At 36.7% G+C, this 17,797-nt stretch overlaps 1 protein-coding gene across 2 annotated transcripts in view; it reads right to left on the bottom strand.

The window, feature by feature from the left end:
- Positions 1 to 17,797, bottom strand: part of LOC131079584 (pentatricopeptide repeat-containing protein At1g07590, mitochondrial) — an 85,654-nt gene that overhangs the window by 30,768 nt on the left and 37,089 nt on the right. Inside the window, exon 2 of one of the 2 annotated variants that reach the window (XM_058017574.2) lies at positions 2,977 to 3,061. The exons of the other annotated variant lie outside the window; for it this stretch is intronic. Within the exon in view, the coding sequence (XP_057873557.2) occupies positions 2,977 to 2,991 (15 nt within the window). The 5' untranslated portion in view covers positions 2,992 to 3,061. The remainder of the gene's footprint in view (positions 1 to 2,976; positions 3,062 to 17,797) is intronic. 2 annotated transcript variants of the gene reach the window in all.

Raw genomic sequence — 17,797 nt, 5'->3', positions numbered from 1 at the left:
ACTTGAGAGACCTGGTTCAACGAAAAGCAGTTGAACTCAAGTACATTTCTACAGAGGAACAGACTACAAAAATTTTCACCAAGCCACTTCTGAGAGTGCAGTTCTGTTACTTCCGAGAAAAGCTTGGTGTGATGGAGAATGATGCACTTGCTGAGAGGGAGTCTCATCTTTAGTGATACATTGCCTGTGTTTAATGAGTTCTTCTCAGTGAGAGAAGTTCGAGGTGAAATCCCTTGTTTAATGAGTTCTATGTGAGAGAAGTTCGAGGTGAAATCCCTTGGTTAATGAGTTCTTCTCTGCGAGAGAAGTTCAAGGTGAAATCCCTTGATTAATGAGTTCTTCTTTGTGAGAGAAGTTCGAGGTGAAATCCCTTGTTCCACCCTCTGGGAGTAGCTATGGTGGAAGTCATGTGTATGACTTTATGTTTTTTATTTTTTGGTTTTACTCATCCTCTAGGAGTAGCTATGATGAATATTGTTATACTCAAATAACAACTTTATTGAATAAAAACTGTGATTTTTTTTGTTGACATTTTCTGAGTTGCAGGTATGTGTACTTGTTATATGTTGATATAATGAAGATCTCTCTCTTGCTAAGAGGGAGTGTTGAAGATATAGCTTCGATAGAGATTATCGGCTCATTATTTATCTTGTCTAGCATTGGCTCCTTAGCTTCCTTCCTTGCCTTGTTTACTGTCGGTGACTCTTCATGTTGCAACGGTTGTCGGTGAAGGTGATGTGGCTGTCCGTGGAGGTGATGAGGCTGTCGGTGAAGGTGTTGAGGCTGTCCGTGCAGAAGTAACTGTCCATGCCTCTACCTCTCCCTTCGTGTGACTCTTCATTGAAATTCCGATATGTTATATTCGTCATTTTTCCTTGTCACGTTTTTCTTCTTCGGCAGCTTTCTTGATCGGCTTCTTCTTCCTTGTGATCATATCTGTCAGATCAGAAATATTGTGTATTTCTTTCTGCATACTGAGTTTCAGATATTTGTACTTTTGGTTTGTATTCGAGTTGTATCAGCTGAGTTCATTTTATGATTGATTCATAGAGAATCAAACTCATAATATTATGATTGATAGTATTCTGAGACTATCATCAATTGTATTCTTTTCTGAGATATAATAAAGTTAATTTTGAGTGGGCTGGGTTTTTCTCCCTCAGGTGGAGGGTTTTCCCAGGATAAGAGGGCTTGTTCATTTGTGTTTCTTTCTCTATTTTCTGTTCTCGGATTTTTCTATATTCTGGTTCAAGTTTTAACAGCATGATATTAAGGAACCATCATAAGGAAACATAACATTGATATACAGCAAACAATTGAGAAAGCTCATTGTATTATCTTTACTAATAAAGATAGCTACAATCAAACAAGTATCGACTCATATTATGATTAAGGTATAACCAAGCAATAGCTGATCTGAATGAATGTAGCAGCGATTAAAATGATCACTAAGAACAGCATTGGATCATAGAGATAAGCAATGTCTATGAAGGGTGAAGGTGCGATTTGCATTGTAAGCTAAGCTGTGAAGATAATGAGTGGCAGATTCCAATGATCTATGCCATCCCGATCAACAATAAGAATCTACTGAAAGGAGATTCAGCGAGATAAGCCTATCTCATATTAGCACTGTAATAAAAAAACAGAAAGAATACCAATTACACCAAAAATAATATTGGAGGAAGTCGCATGGACAGATATTGAATTAAGGAATTAACCATTTCATTTGTTAGTTACTCCCCAAATGATTGTATTAGCAAGCAACTCCCATGACCACAATTATATCAATAACAAATGAACATCCGATGGTCAAAGGGGGCTGGAGATTAAGGCAGACGATATCCATGTGTGATGTGGTTTGCATAATGGACCAATCTGTACAATTCATAGAGAGACACAATTAAAAGAAGCAAGACAGCAATTACTAATCATATTTATGTTTGATTACAATTGAGGTATAGGTGATTAATATACACCTGTGATTATGAAAGGTGTGATTTGTCAATGCTGATGTCTAATCACCAATTAGTTGTCTACAAAAGGGAGGCAATTCATGCTCACAAGAAATCATGATTATATGGGTGTGATTAATGATAAGAATAAGCGATTAAACATTGATTGTGCTGTGAAGAGTGGCGACAAATGAAGGGAGACAACTCCTCACTTTCAATTGGTGTAACCTTTCAGAATTACAAGATCTATATGGTAGATCAATTCCATTTACTAAAAGGCATCGAAGTATAGTACAGTAAAAAGGATTCTCTTTGGTCAGAAAGTAAGACAAGCAATTCCTAACATCAAGTGATCATAAGCACTTATTAAAGTATCATTGCTGTGATATGAGAATAGCAGAGAACTTGATCAAGGATCATATAATAATAGCCAGCAATAAAAAGTCACGTAAGGACAGCAATCGTACTAAAAGATAAGACATTATCAATTTGACAAAGGCACAATCAATGGAAGGAATTGACATCGATTAAGCATCTTTAACAAGGTGGGACAATCATCGATTAATTAAAGGCATCAACTTGTATTATTAAGTAATATCAAGTTAAGGAGAAGACAATGCGTTGGATGATTAGCCACTAATGATGCTTTATTTAGCAAAGAGGTTGAAATATCGATTAAGCGACAAGACAGCAATTTTTCAATTAAGGGAGGAAACAACTATAAGTAAATGTTAATCATCAATAGTAAGCAGTGGTAATAAGTGGAAGTCAGCAATTATGATAATCAAATATCAAATGTGTACAAAACCCAATTTGGTTATGAAGAGGATTACGGTGGCAGCAATTACAAGATAAATTGTTATGTTTTAAGGTAACAACGATTATATATGATTATGCACCGATCACGTTAAGAAGTCTAATCAATAACAAAACGATTGATATGAAGAGACAACAAATATGTCTCTTGGAGGCGTCATATCCATTTGCAAGTTGCACAAGCATACAGAGAGATCAGAGACAGCACCTTCATTGCAAGCATATGCGTACAGAGCAGGAACAACGTCCATCCATATTGTAGGAGCACAATGATCAAGATCAGACACAGCAACCTATTGAGGCATAGACTCTCCTTTAATCATTGTATGGTATAATAAGAACAAATCAGACAATGTGAACTTAAGATTAAAAGATTACATCGGACATAGCTACTCATTCACTATGAGAAATTATAAGACAAGATCATAACATATCTCCCATTGTCAAATCAGAGACAGCTCTCAAGATAAGTTCTCCCTTCCGAACTATTCTTAGAATTTTAAGTTAAATATTATAATGAAATATCTTCAGATTTGATAAAATTATATTTATAAATGTATTACGATTCTCACCTTAAGTTGGAATTGTTGTCTCGGGACTAAAAGTAAATCCCAAAAGGGGGCATTACAAAGATCCTACTGCAAAATACTGCATCAAGCCCGCAGAGCACAAGATTAAAAATATAGCATCTAAGATAGGGATACTACATATGGGTCACGTCCTATCCCTTAGATATAAGTATATTGAAAGATGTAAATGACAGAAGAAGGATGTATGTAGAAGACATAAGATATATGTAAAAGACTGTAAATAGAGATAGATAACATATGAATATATGAGAAGTTATAGAAGAGTATAAAGATATGATATATATGATGTACTAACATGATATGAGTAATACAAATATTTTGGAGTTCTATACATAGTATGTTATGTGATGTCTTTATATTCTATTAAGTAGATTAATCTCTTATTTGGATCAAATCCATCTTCCCTTGATATGATTGAGTTTGGAGAATAAACTAATATAATGTCCCCATTTTTACACCATCATGTTTTGTGAGCATTAGCCAGTTTCCAGGGTTTTCCATAGGTTTCCTAATGCATTGCGATGGTTCCAATGTTCTTGTGAGCTTAGTTCTCAGTTTCAATGGGTTTCAACAGCAATTGCTACTTTTTGCATGGCACCGATTTTTTGGGGTTTTTTGAGGTTTGTTCTCTTTGGTCCTCAAAGAATACTACTATTTATAGTAAGTGCTTGCAAGTCAACAAAGTTTTTGGGTTTTTCTAGATTTGTTCTCTTTGGACCTCAAAGAACACTACTATTTATAGTAGTGGTTGCAAGGCATCGACCTTTCTAGGTTTTCTAGGTTAGATCTCTTTGGTTCTTAGAGAACATTGCTATTAGTATTTATTGTATGTGTTTGTGTCAACATGTAATATCCCCTACTAGGATGCTACCAATTTCCTAATAGTCAACACCCATTACTTAATATTATCATGCCTTAAATTAATTTATTAAACTAGATAACCATATTTATTCATAGTACAATTGATAGTGGCTATGTTCAAGCCCCAGTTCTTACTTCCTTTCTAATCCTCAACCCTGGATGGGGATTTACTTGTCTAGGGCACACTGACACCACCTCCATAATTGGGCCCAGGTCTCAAGAACATCCATCCAGACCACCATTGGGGCTCACCTAAACTAGGATGGATTTACTCTGCCTCTCCTTATTGGGCTATGAATATGCTAGTATCTTTTGTATTATGAATATATATGTCAACAATGGAAATTAAGCAAATTGTTATAAACTTAATTAACCAATATAGATCTTCTTATTTCTATTATATGTACAAAATAAGAACAAATGTAACTGTTGTGCTATAGTATTCGGATATAATATAGTCGTAATAAATATTTGATTCATACGTAAGACACAGCATACCAATCTAATGTCCCAGTAATGATTGTGATAATCAACCTATGAATGAATACTGTCTACAAAGAATTTGATCTGCCAATCAAATAATTATCCTTCGATGATATGATCTGAAGATATAGATATTCAAATTGTTTTTTGATATTATATTTATTAATTAATTCCTTTTGCCTCCTCTCTTGACCACTCGGTGTTGTTCCTTTATAGTCTTCCATCAGTATGTAGGGTGGTGACCTTTCTTACAGTGGTAACCTTTGGGAATAGAAGTGTCCTTTTGTTAATTTGCTTGCCTCTTCATAACCGCTTCCTTAGAATAGTGTCTATCATTCTAACTAATTCCTAAATGTGTCTTAGAGGAGATCCCATATCTCTAAGGGAATAGGAAGCGGATAATTATCTCTAATTGTATCACGTATGCAATCATTCCTAGCCTAGAGGTTATAATGGTAGCATGGGTAAGACAATTCCGTTCTAGTGTCATGGCGGGGACATCACACGGCATCAAATATCATCTGTCAACTTTAGTTGGCTATGGCATGTTCGATTTTCCATTTCCATTGCCTTGGTGAGAATTTGTAAGGTTATAAAAATTGTTTTATTATTTTAACTTGAGTGTTTCAAAAGTGACTTTTTAATATTTAACTTTAGTTAATTAATATTTTGAAAAGTGTGTCTCCAATTGGGATGCCTAGGCTATGGGCAACAGAAGTTGTTTTTAGAAGTTATATGTCGTCCTTTTTGAGGGAATATTATATTCAAATATTTGAATTTGCCCTAATTTCTCCCTCCAAATCTATATATTGCGGTTTGGGCTCTCATTCTCTTATATTCTGCTTGTGCACACATAACAAGATATTGTTGAAAAGAAACCTGGAGAGTTCTTTCAAAGATTGTTGAAGACAAAAACCCTCTACAGTTGACCTAGTTTAGGTGGTGAAAGATCCACCCTAGCTGGTTGTTGGATTTTTAGTCAAGGATACTTCAATTTCTAAGTTTTGGTGATCTGGGTACTGATGAAAAAAAGATATATAAGGTTTTCTGATTTGGGTATTCAGTTTTTAGAGTGTTTAGTTTCTTTTTGAAGTGTTGTTCAAGTTTGGTAAGATCTGGACTTTTTCTCAGTGCTGGCCATACAAATTTCAATGCACAAGAACCCTTATTTATGCTCGTAACTCTTGGAAGGAACTTTTTATTGTTCTAGGTATTGTTGCAAAGTGTTTCCGACTGCTGAGAGATAAAGATCAGTATATAATGCATGGGTTTGGTTTGTATTTATCTTTCTAGCTTAAGTTACCCCTTTGGGAGCTGGTGCCCAGCTTCAGCAGGCTTCGTGGGGTTATAAGGAGTACAAAATAGTGTGAGGGAGGTTTAAACTCCTCAATTGCAGGTTTTTATATGGTGTTTCATTGTTACAGCTATTAAGGGAGCAGTTTGGTGTCTTTTGGGGGTGATTTGAAGGAATTTTCAGATCCCTGCATGTAGGGGACAATCATATGAAGCTTTGACAAAACTGCTGTTCATGATTTCAGACCTTTACCTATAGTAGCAGACTTTGTTTGGGTCTTTGGAAGGGTTGAAGGATAGCTTTCAGTTGATGAAACTCAAGGACCAGCAGATAGAAGACTTATTGTACTCTTGTTGTATCAAGGAAAAATTTCCAAGAGAGTATTTTCAGATATTGTAGACTGAAATCTTCATCATTGTCATTGTTCCAGGTTTGCTCACTGTATTGCATTGAATTTTCAGACTATATGTATTGGGCTTTAAAGAGTTTACAGTGAAATTGTTATTTGATGCATATTGCTTTATTCAATCTTTCCAATGCAATGTGTTCTATGAATGCTCTTTAATGGTGAATGAAATCTGAAACAAAACCAATCAGCAAGCTGTTCATCTTGGCATTCAAACTTACAAAACAATCTCAAAAAAATTAGGGGCATACACTCCAACTACAACACACAAAAAGTTCTTGGGACTCAGAACTTTTGTATATGTTCTCCAGATTTCTTGCTAACACTGCCTCTCAAATCCACTAAAAATCCTTCCAAGTTGCTCTCAAGGATGCACAATTGTTGTGCGAGGTTTAGCTATGACATGTATGATTAAGTAGGAAAAAAACAATGTTTTTCAACATTTGAACAACATCCCACGAGTTTTTCTATCTGACACCAAATTTCTCTATCACTACTTGCCAAAAACTTGGCCACCTCAAGCCAGCAAGGTATCTTTCAAGTACTCATTTGGAAAAAAAAAAAAAAAACTCACGAGTACTTGACAGTTCAATGAGTTGCAGATTTATTGGCAAATTGAAACCCAAAAGGTTGCCTCAATATTACATTGAGGGAAATACATAAACATGATTGCAACAATGTGCTTTATCTAGCACTTATGCATTTAACAAATTACTAACAAATTAATCAAATATGCTAATTTTACAAACAAATAATAACAAGCATAAAACAAACAATATACGGACAAACCATAACGGTAATGATGAAATATCCAACATGCCCCCCTTATTACATCATTGCTTTTACTAATAAGAGAATCCTGATAAAGTTTCGAACTTCACACAAGCAAGAGGCTTGGTGAAGATGTCAGCATGTTGTTCCTAAGTAGAGCAGAACTGGAGCTGAATATTAATTTGTTGAACATGTTCTCATATTAAGTAGCAATCAATTTCAATATGTTTGGTTTGTTCATGAAATGCTGGATTGTGAACAAGCTTGAGAACACTCTGATTATCACAATAGAGGATTGTAGGTTGATTTTGAGGCACTTTTGATCCTTCTAGTATGTGGTGTAACCAAACTGTTGCACTTGCTGCACAATATTCTGCTTTTATTGAGGAACGAACAACGGTGGCTTGCGTCTTCCCTAAGAAATAGGTTTTGAACCTAGGAAGAAAACAAATCCAGATGCAGATTTCCTATCATCAACAGAACCTGCATAATCTGCATTTGTATATCCTATCAAGAAAAATTGATCATTCCTTTTATAATCCAAACCATGATTCATTGTACCATGTATATGCCTTAGGACCCGTTTTGCTGCTTTCCAATGACATCCTTGGTTCTTGCATGAATCATGAAAGATAATTAACAACAAAACTGATATCCAATCTAGTGCACGTCAAGTAAATCAAACTTCCAATCATTTGTTGGTAAAGAGTTGCATGTACCTAAGGAGATGGATCAAAAACAGATAATTGCAATCCTAATTCCATGGATTTAGAGAAGGGTTTGGAATCCATCGTTCTGAACTTCTCAAGCATTGTCTTGGCATATTTTCTTTGAGATACAAAGATATGGTGATTAGTTTGCCATACTCTAAGCCTAGACAATAGTGTGATCGTCTAAGATTTGTCATATCAAATGCCTTCTAGAGGTCATTCTTGGTTGTCTCCCGACTCTCAACCACTGTTTCTAAGCAACTTGTGATAACGAGGTCATCAACATATACATTAATTATCACAATCTCCCCCCTTGATTATTGAGGTAGAGATTTGGATCATATGGATGCCTACTATATCCATGTTGTAGTAAATGTTCATCAATTTTGATAAACCAAGCTCTAGGAGCATGTTTGATACCATAGAGAGGCTTTACAAGTTTGCAATTGCATACCTTTTCTTCTTTACCAGGTGCAACATGTATCCTTCTGGTTGGGACATATAGACCTCCTCCTCAAAGCCTCCACTGACAACTACACCTTTTACATCCATTTGATACAATTTCCATTCAAATTGTGCAGCTAAAGCAAAAATCATTCTAATGGTTATAATTTTTGATGTGGAAGCAAATGTTTCCTCATAGTCAATCCCTCCATTTTGGGCATAACCTTTAGCTGCAAGTCTAGCCTTATATTTATCTATACTACCATCTGGCTTAGACTAAGTTTTGATAACCATTTACATCCCATTGCTTTCTTACCAGGTGGTACATCAACAAGCTCCCAAGTCTTATTTTTTTTAGAGATTGATACTCTATATCCATAGCCTCTTTCCAAGGCTTTGATTCTAGTGCTTCCTGAACATTAGATGGCTCAAACTTATCAACAATTGAACTCGTTAATGCTATATTTACCTCATTGCAAGCCATGTTACGAGTCCTCGGTCCTAAATTTTAAGTGTCTGGAACCCCATCTAGCTTTGCATCGTGAATTGTACGAGTATACCACATAGGCATAGGTCTTGTGATATTCATGGGTGTTGAACTAGACTTACTATCAACATTCCCATCCAAGTTGAAAATAGGAGCATTATCTAGAGCAAGTGATGATGTGGAAGGTGACCTTAACTCACTCTTCTCATCAAAATGGCATCTTTGCTAATATAAATCTTCTTTGTTGTAGGATACATAAGAGTCTAAGACGACATTCCTTAGACTCACTACTATAAGCAAAAATACATTTCATTGATTTTTCATCAAGCTTCTTTCTTTGTTGCTTAGGAATGCTTTTACCCATAGATGAGAGAGATGATTTTACCCCTATCTACACTTCTTTTGGTGTAATGACATCAAGTGCTTTGGTTGGTACACGATTTAGAAGATAAACCATTGTATGCACAACATCAACCCAATAAGCATGTCCCAATTGAGAATCCTTCAACATGCTACATACCATCTTCATGATGATGCCATTTTGCCGTTTAGCAACTCCAGGTGTGTAAGCTGTAATCAATTGACATTGATTTCCATTTTCCTTGAAATAGGTGGAGAATTCTATGCTGGTGTATTCCCCATTGATAGCAAAGGACACGAATACAATTATTCATATCTTTCTCAAGAGTGCAAAACTCGAAGTAGGAAAAGGCTTCATCTTTACTCTATAAGCAATAGACCCACATTTTCCTTGTGTGATCGCCACCAAAAAATTGAAAATACCTGAAATCATTGTGACTATGTGCCATGGTCCAGCACAAATTGGCACGCACTAGCTACAGTGATTGGCTTGCACGATGATCACTAGGATAGAAAGGTGCTCGATATTGTTTTCCAGCAAGACAACTAGAACAAATAGAACTCGTCTTCTGAAGTGAGGGAAGCCCTCTAACCATGCCTTTCTTACTTTGTGTGAGAAAATAACTAGTGCTTAAACGCCCAAATTGACAATGCCATAGCATAGCTAGATCACTATCCTTAGTCTTTAAGGCTTGATTATTCGCAATTATATCAAGCCTAAACATTTTACCAATTTTAGTAGCACTTGCAATAAACTCTGCACTTTTAGACTTGTCTTGAATGAGAGAGACCTGTTTATCCTTATTTTTATCAATTTCAATCTTTAGGTTATGATCAAGAAATTGATTAACTAATAACAAATGTTTGGAAAGTCCTAGCACATACAAAACTCCAATGAGCCTACAATGATGTATACCAAACTACAAGGAGATGTCACCAATACCTTAGATGTCATAGGTGGTATCATCTCCAAGAGAGACTTTACCGTGATGGGGTTTCAATGTGAGAAACCACACCTTCTGTCCAATCATGTGCTTTGTGGCACCTAAGTCTGTTGTGATGTTTTCACACATTGTCCCATTGCAAATGGGGACCCCCACTTTTCTGCTTTAGGCTTAGGGTTTTAGTGTTGTTGTCTTGGTTTAGTGTCAATCTCTTAGTCGTTAACCTTTGTTGTGAGGAGGTTGGTTCTATCGGATTGGAAATTGAGGTAAGGTTATTTGGATATGTCAAATTGCAAATGTTGCTAATGTTGTCAATGTCATCAAATGTTGTCAAGTTGCATTGCATTTCCTAAGGTCCTTGATCACTTGGGTTGATTTGCTTAAGTGTTGGAGTCAAAGTTGGATGAGGCTTGCACGATTAAGTTGTTTTTAGTGATCAAGTCATCAAGGTCTCACTTGCATACATGAGGTAGACCCTAGGTTTTTAAGGTGGCAAAAATAGGTTTAGGGAATGGTGGTCAAAATCACTTCCAAGGATGAAGGGTATCTAGGTGATGAAGGTGTGAAAATGTTGAGCTTGCCAAAATTTTGAAGGTGAAAAATTGACTAAGGCATAAATTTGCTCAAGGCATGATCTTGATGGTGGCTTGCTAAGCAAGAGGTCTTTGTGTAGGTAAGACACAAAATTCGGCCTAAGTGAAGAGTTGTGCGTACAAGCCTCAAAATGCTGATCCACTTCTACAAACAACATATAAAAATCCGATCAAGACTTAATCAAATTGTGCACACAAATATTAAAATCCAACTTAGCAAGGTAATTTTGTGCATGATGAGGCCAAAAAGCCGAAATTTTCTTGTAAAAGAGAGGCCTCAAAATCCGCACAGCTTGATCAATTTGTGCAAGCAAGCGCTAAAAAGCCGCTATCTTGTGCATAGAAGACCAAAAATGCCGACATGTTTGTGCATAAGAAAGGCAAAATGCCAACATGTTTGTGCATGAAGGAGGCAAAATGCCAACATCCTTGTGCATGAAGGAGGCAAAATGCCGACAAAGGTTTTTGTGCAAACAAGGGCCAAAATGCCACTCAGGTTGTGCATATGACTATCAAATCTGCACCCAGATTGTGCAATTGAACATGAAATTTCTGCCCTAGCAACCAATTTGTGCAATTGACCCTACAAAATGCACTCAGCCTTGGAAGACATCAGATCAGACCTTAATCTCAGACCTAGGTCAATTAATCAGAACTTAAAGACCTAAAATCAGACTTGCACCAAAATCAGACCTTTAAAATTTAAACTCAGACCTAAATCTGTAAGGCAGAGCAGAATGAAGCTTGTGATGAGCGAATTGTGTTTGAATGGAGATTGATTTGCCTTACATTCCATTTCAAAGCGAGTTGTAACCAGCAGACTTAGGCAAATTGAAGGCAGATTTGAAGAAGCAGAAAGCAGATCAGAGCTGCGAATTAGGGAAGCAGAGGTTTAAATTTGACCTTGAGGCAGATCCTTTCCATAATAGGGCAGATTTACTTGTCAGATTTAGGAGTGGGGTTGTTAAAGGAGACTTAGTACAAATTCAGTGCAAGTGTGATGAAAATCAGAGGTCCAATAAAGGAAATCAGATTTGAAATTCATTTCCAGAATTGAGAAAACATTGTTCTGGTTTTAGTATCTTGATCAAAATGTGTTTGTTTTTCAGGTTTAAGGGCAGCAGTGGGATGCATGGAGCATGGAACAAAGGAGACCTATCAAGGACTCAAGTTTCGCATTCAATAAAAACGGTATGAGAGATGAAGGACTCTACAATGCAATGAAGAATAGTTCAACCACTTGGAGGTCTTCACAAGGCATGTGATCAAAGCTATCAATGAGAACATGAGGACTGACACTAAGGAGATCAAGGAATCAAGGATATAACAAAGGAATGTACAACAACACAAAGGATTCCACATCGTGGAGTTAGGAACTAAATCAAGAATTTCCAGGACCAAAATGAAGATGGGGATATCAAAGACATTCAAGAATTACACCAAAGGAAGATAAGTCTATGACATGAAATTCAAAAACTTCAAGACGAGGATGGAAATGTATCACAAAGAAGAAAGGACTCCCAAATGTGAGGATGAAATGCAAAAAAAGAAAGATGACAGCAAGAAAGATAATCAAGAGGAAATAACTTTCCTGAGGAGGTAGAAGAACTGGGCAAAGTTAGAAAGTTTGCTTGACCATGCTTAGATGATGCCTTCATTATCATCAACACTTGCTTGTGATGAGGTATCAAGTCTACCAAGCAAACTGAGGTGGCATCTTTGTCATCACCAACCAATCAAAGGGCTCCACGTCAGCTTGTCCACATGCAATGTATCTGACTCACCCATGGAGGCACAAACTTCGAGATGCCTAACCTCATTTTCTATCAGTTCACATTTCAAGATGTGACACATGTTCAATCAAATGTAATTATTTCATTGACCGAAAGGGAGTTGCTGTAACAAACCCTAATTAAGGTTTCCATCTTGTAATCTCAGCGATTGATTGTGAGTCGATCTAAGCAATTCATTGTAAGAAGCTATCTATATAAGGCTCAGTTTTCTCATTTGTAAGGGTTAGCAATAGTAGAGTAATAGAGAGAATAGACAACAATTAGGAAATAGAAGTTAGAATAGGAGAAGGCAAAGATTGTTGCCAAGATCTTGTTGTAAGAGACATTGTGTTTTCATTGAAGTTATGGTGAATTCTCTATGTTAATTCAACATGTCGCATGGTCTCTACCTCTCATTTGCTTTAAAGTTGGTTAGATGAAAGGAAGATATCATTGTTGATAAATGGTGTACCTAATGTTCATACTACTTGTAATTTGTTGATTGCAAATTGCAATGCGAAGTCGACTGAACTTGTGAGAAAGCTTAACTTCTATTACTTCATGCTCATTGTTCGTGTGGTTGATGCGCATTGGTGATATGAAAATCATTTGTTTACCCTTAGGAGATTGCATCAATTTTGTGTAGTTGCTCCTTGGTGGCGAAACAAAGCTTGGTTTGGTCACAACTAATCAACAATTAGTTCCTACATTCTTAGGATTAGATTAGACTCCCTGAACTCTATCTCTTTTGCCCTTTTATTTTCCAAGCAAGTAGTTAGAATCTAAGTTCCAGCAACATTCAAATATTCAAGTATCAACATAAGTCCCCCTTGTGATTCCAAAAAAATCACATCACAACCATTGAGCTATCTACATGTCAAGACCTGACAATAAAAACCTTGGAGTCATCTCAGTTGATCATATAATTTAGCATCCAAGGAGATTTTGATCAAGAGAGGATAGAATGCCTTTGGTATTTTATTTTGTGTTGTATAGTGCATAAAAACACCATAAACAAAGTCCACATACCAAATTGAGATTCATTGTGAACTATCTTCTAAAGTGTGGGATGGAAACACGAATTCCTCTTCCAGAGACTCTTCTTCTTCAGCAACTTTGCCATGTTGTTTATGTTTGGTGTTCTACTCCCATCATATATTGCCACTTTGAGATGGCTTCTGTGGATGTGATTTGTTGGATGATCCTTCGGCCAAGGAGTTCTACAAACAGTTTTTCACACCATGTCCAATTCTTTCACATATTGGACACTTCTTCTGAGATCTAGATGAATAAACAAATCTTGGAGGTCTACCAAAATGTTTCATAGGCTTCTTGCTTGTGGTGAGTGGTCATTGCATGATCCTCCTCACCATGTTCCCGGCTTATAGACTCTTCTTTTTGTAGTAGATTCACCAGCTTCTCAAAACTAGGTGCTTGTTTTGTGACATTCAATGTTGTCACAAACACTTTGTATCTAAAAGGTAATGCTTGTAGAACAATAGGCACTAGGACTGCATCTTCACTTGTTTCTCCCAACACTTGTCACAAAGCTCTCAACTCAGGAATTCTAAGTGTTCTCCATTCTTCATCTTCAGGCCATGTAGCTGACTTTGTAAATTCGAGATCTGATTCTGATTCTTCGCCTCCTATACTATCCAAACTTTGTCCTATGCATCTTTGGTTGTGGACAAATCTCAGATGAAAGAACTTCATCAGACACACTGAACATAATAATCGTCTTGGCCTTTCTATCGGCTTGATCAAACTTCTCTTGTGCATTAGCATCATTTTGAGGTTGTGTAGTGGTACCACTAACCACATGCCAAACTTCCTCAAACTCGAGTTGAGTTTTGAGCTTGGTCTTCCATACATAGAATAATTATTCCCACGCAGCAATTGGGAATCTAGAAGAAGAAACTATGGACAGCTGCCTGTCATTGTGTCAAGAAGATATGTATGTATGTGAATGTGTGTGTATTTATATGTATGTGTGTGTGTGTGTATTTATATGTATGTATGTACGTATGTATGTTATTTTATCCTATTTCTCGTCACTCAGATCAGCAGTTTGCCAGAAAGGATACTTTAGGAATAAAATTAACATTTCTTTTTTTTTAAGGAGAGTTGAGAGATATACAAAATGTCTTCAAAACATATTCTAGTTTCAAATGAAACAAACAACATTGTAAAACTTGGATTCATTAACCTCCATACTGATCCAAAGTGGTGACACATTAATGTTCTCAGCATTCATGGACTAGTCTACTATTTCCACAGTAGAATGAATTTCTGCTTTTTCTTGTTTGTAGAAAGAGTGCAACAGTTTCTCAAAATTCTTACACGCTTCAACATATACACGCATAGCAAAGACATACAATGCAATTAAATAATAGGCATAAGAGGTAATAAGTGTCAATGCATGTTGCTGAACAGGTGTAGTTAATCTTTTCAAGTCAGTTTCCAGTCAAACCAGGCACATTATTTGACCAAGTGAAGGCTCTACAATTCTATGTTTAACTCTCCAACATTGAACAAAAAGAAAAAGTTATATGCAAAACTAGACTATTTAAATGAATGCAGAGAATGCAAAAGATTACTTGAATGAATGCAGTTCAGGAATTGGAACTGGTTTTTGCCTTGGAAAACCTGGTGACTATCCATTCACACAGGATCATTGAAATGCAAAATGCGAACCCAGAGGAAGATGGCAAAATGGTGTACCAGCTCAGGCACAGCTCAGTCTAGGCCATATCCAAAGGCCTCAAACTGGAAAAAAATCTCCCTCCAAATCAGCTCACAAACATGCTAAGTTTACAAACAAATAATAACAAACAACAAACACAACAAACCATATGGATATTGATGAATTATCCAACAAAATTATGCTCCAAACAACACAGTGATCCAAGTGTGCAAAAATATACCACAGACTTGTGTTGGCAGGCAATGGTGAATGTTATGTATCTAGATAAGGACATGATGACAAAGTAACTTGATGGCTCCACTCCTACATTCAAAGGAGGGTATTTACTACCAATCCAAAAAACTTGGACAAAGCATGTGTTCAAGCCTACTATGTAGAGGAGGAGGAGAAGAGGTATGAGAGTGGGTCTTCCAAATACAATGGTAAAAATAAGAGTAATTGGAAAACAAAGAAAGATAACGCTATTATGCAAAAAGAAACAAAGAAAGATAATGCTATTATGCAAAAAGATAATAAAAAAGACATAGTCATTGTAAATAAGATGGACATGTAAATTCAAATTGTTGGAAGCTTCATCCTAAACTACATCCGAGAAAGATTATAAGGATAAAGAAAAGGATGATATCAAAAAAAAAAAAAGTTAACAATTCAAAAAGATGGTATAGAATTGAAGGATAGTTGAGATATAGATGATAAAGTTGGATGCATGGCCACTAAGGAAAAATATGCATTCAATGAGATGAATAAACTTAATGTTTTCAATCTATAAAATAAGAATAATAGAGTAAATGCATCGGTGGATCCTAATTCACAACACTATCTCATTTCAGAAAGATTAAATAAGAAGCTTGGTCTGAAAATATAAGAACATCCACATCCAAACCCATTGAGATGAGTGATTCTAGAGATATAGGTAACAGAAAAGGTGCAAAGTAAAATTTGGGGTAAATAGGGAAACAAATGTGATTACCCTTGATGCATTTTTTTTTTTTTAATAATAAATATCTTTATATTAGGGATGCTATTTTCATGGGAAGAGCTAACAAGTACAAATGGGTTAAAATGGAATTATGTAAATAATCAAAGGGCACCAAAGCAAGGCTAAAGTAGCCATGGTAAGTGCTAATCAAGCAATTAAATTGATTCAAGAAACCAGGCAATTTTGCCTACTTTTGCTTCAAGCTAAGAAAGGATATGGATTAGGAATTTCCACCATGGCTAACTCTAAATTGAAAGGCTTAGAGTCTTATCTTCTTTTCAAGAAGTGTGCATAGTGTTGTGACCTAATCACACATCACCCCATCCCAGATAGGGACCCCCCCTAGCTTTTAGGCCCTTTCGGTTGTTTGGTCTTGGTTTTCGTGTGTGTTGGTAGCAGTCTCTTCAATCTCTCCGCGTTGCAGGTGTTCGGGGGTCAGTTAGTGTTAGTCTGCTTCTTTGTCGAGCGAGTTCTGTGAAGTCTAAGGCCTGTTTTGTCCTTTTTCTAGGGTTTTGCCTTTTGTCCTAGATTTTAGGGGTTCCTATTAAGGTTTCGGGAAAACTAAGCATACGATTGGAGTCGGGACCCTTCAGGGGACCTCCCAGCAAAATTTGAGCCCAAATGGAACAACTTTCTATTTTTAGAAAGTCCCTATTTTTTAGGGATTTTTTCGAGTCCCGGAATGTCGCCATTCTGCCAAAAATCAAACTTACTATTTTTAGTAAGTTTCTATTTATAGTAAGTCATTATTGCACCCTGTTCGGGGATCTAATGTTGACACCTGGAAAGTTTCTATTTTTGGAAAGTTATTACAGGCAGGGTCAGTCAGCCAAGGCGACAAGGATCAGGCATTCACAGGCATTTCTAATTCCGGAAAGTCAGATAGTAGACAAAGGTAGCCAGAAATGGGTCAAGTGCTAGAAATCCATGCCTAAAAATGGAAAGCTCAGGAAAACACTCCAAAAGCACAGGAGGTCAAAATATTCTAAGTCTGGAAGCCATTCACAAGTGGAAAAATCCACCAATCCATGGACATGGCCAAAATGCGCCCAAGTCTGGGCTGGGTCGCTGAATTGAAGAATGCATTCACAAGAGGAAAAATCCATGTGTCCATGGATATGTTGAAAATGCGCCCAGGTCTGGGCTGGGGCGCTGAATTCATGAAGCCATTCACAAAAGGAAAATTCCATGTGTCCATGGACATGGCCAAAATGCACCCAAGTCTGGGCTGGGGCGCTGAATTCATGAAGCCATTCACAGAAGGAAAATTCCATGTGTCCATGGACATGGCCAAAATGCGCCCAAGTCTGGGCTGGGGCGCTGAATTGAAGAATGCATTCACAGGAGGAAAAATCCATGTGTCCATGGATATGTTAAAATGCGCCCAGGTCTGAGCTGGGGCACTAAATTGAGAAAGCCATTCACAGAAGGAAAATCCATGATTCCTTGGCGTAGTAAAAAACTTCACACAAGCAAAAATTTGAAATTTGCCTAAGGCACGGAATCCAAGGAGTCAAGGAGGAGTAAAAAGCAGAATTCCCCTCAGGCGAATTTTCAGTTATGCTATTTTTAGACATCAAATCCCGACCAAATATGGAAATTTTTATAGATTCAGAATTGGGACGAAATTC

This window comes from Cryptomeria japonica, chromosome 9 (genome assembly GCF_030272615.1).
Source record: "Cryptomeria japonica chromosome 9, Sugi_1.0, whole genome shotgun sequence".
NCBI classification, from domain to species: Eukaryota; Viridiplantae; Streptophyta; class Pinopsida; order Cupressales; family Cupressaceae; genus Cryptomeria; species Cryptomeria japonica.
Note: the sequence above shows the minus strand (reverse complement) of the source record. Positions and strands in the feature narration are given on the sequence as shown.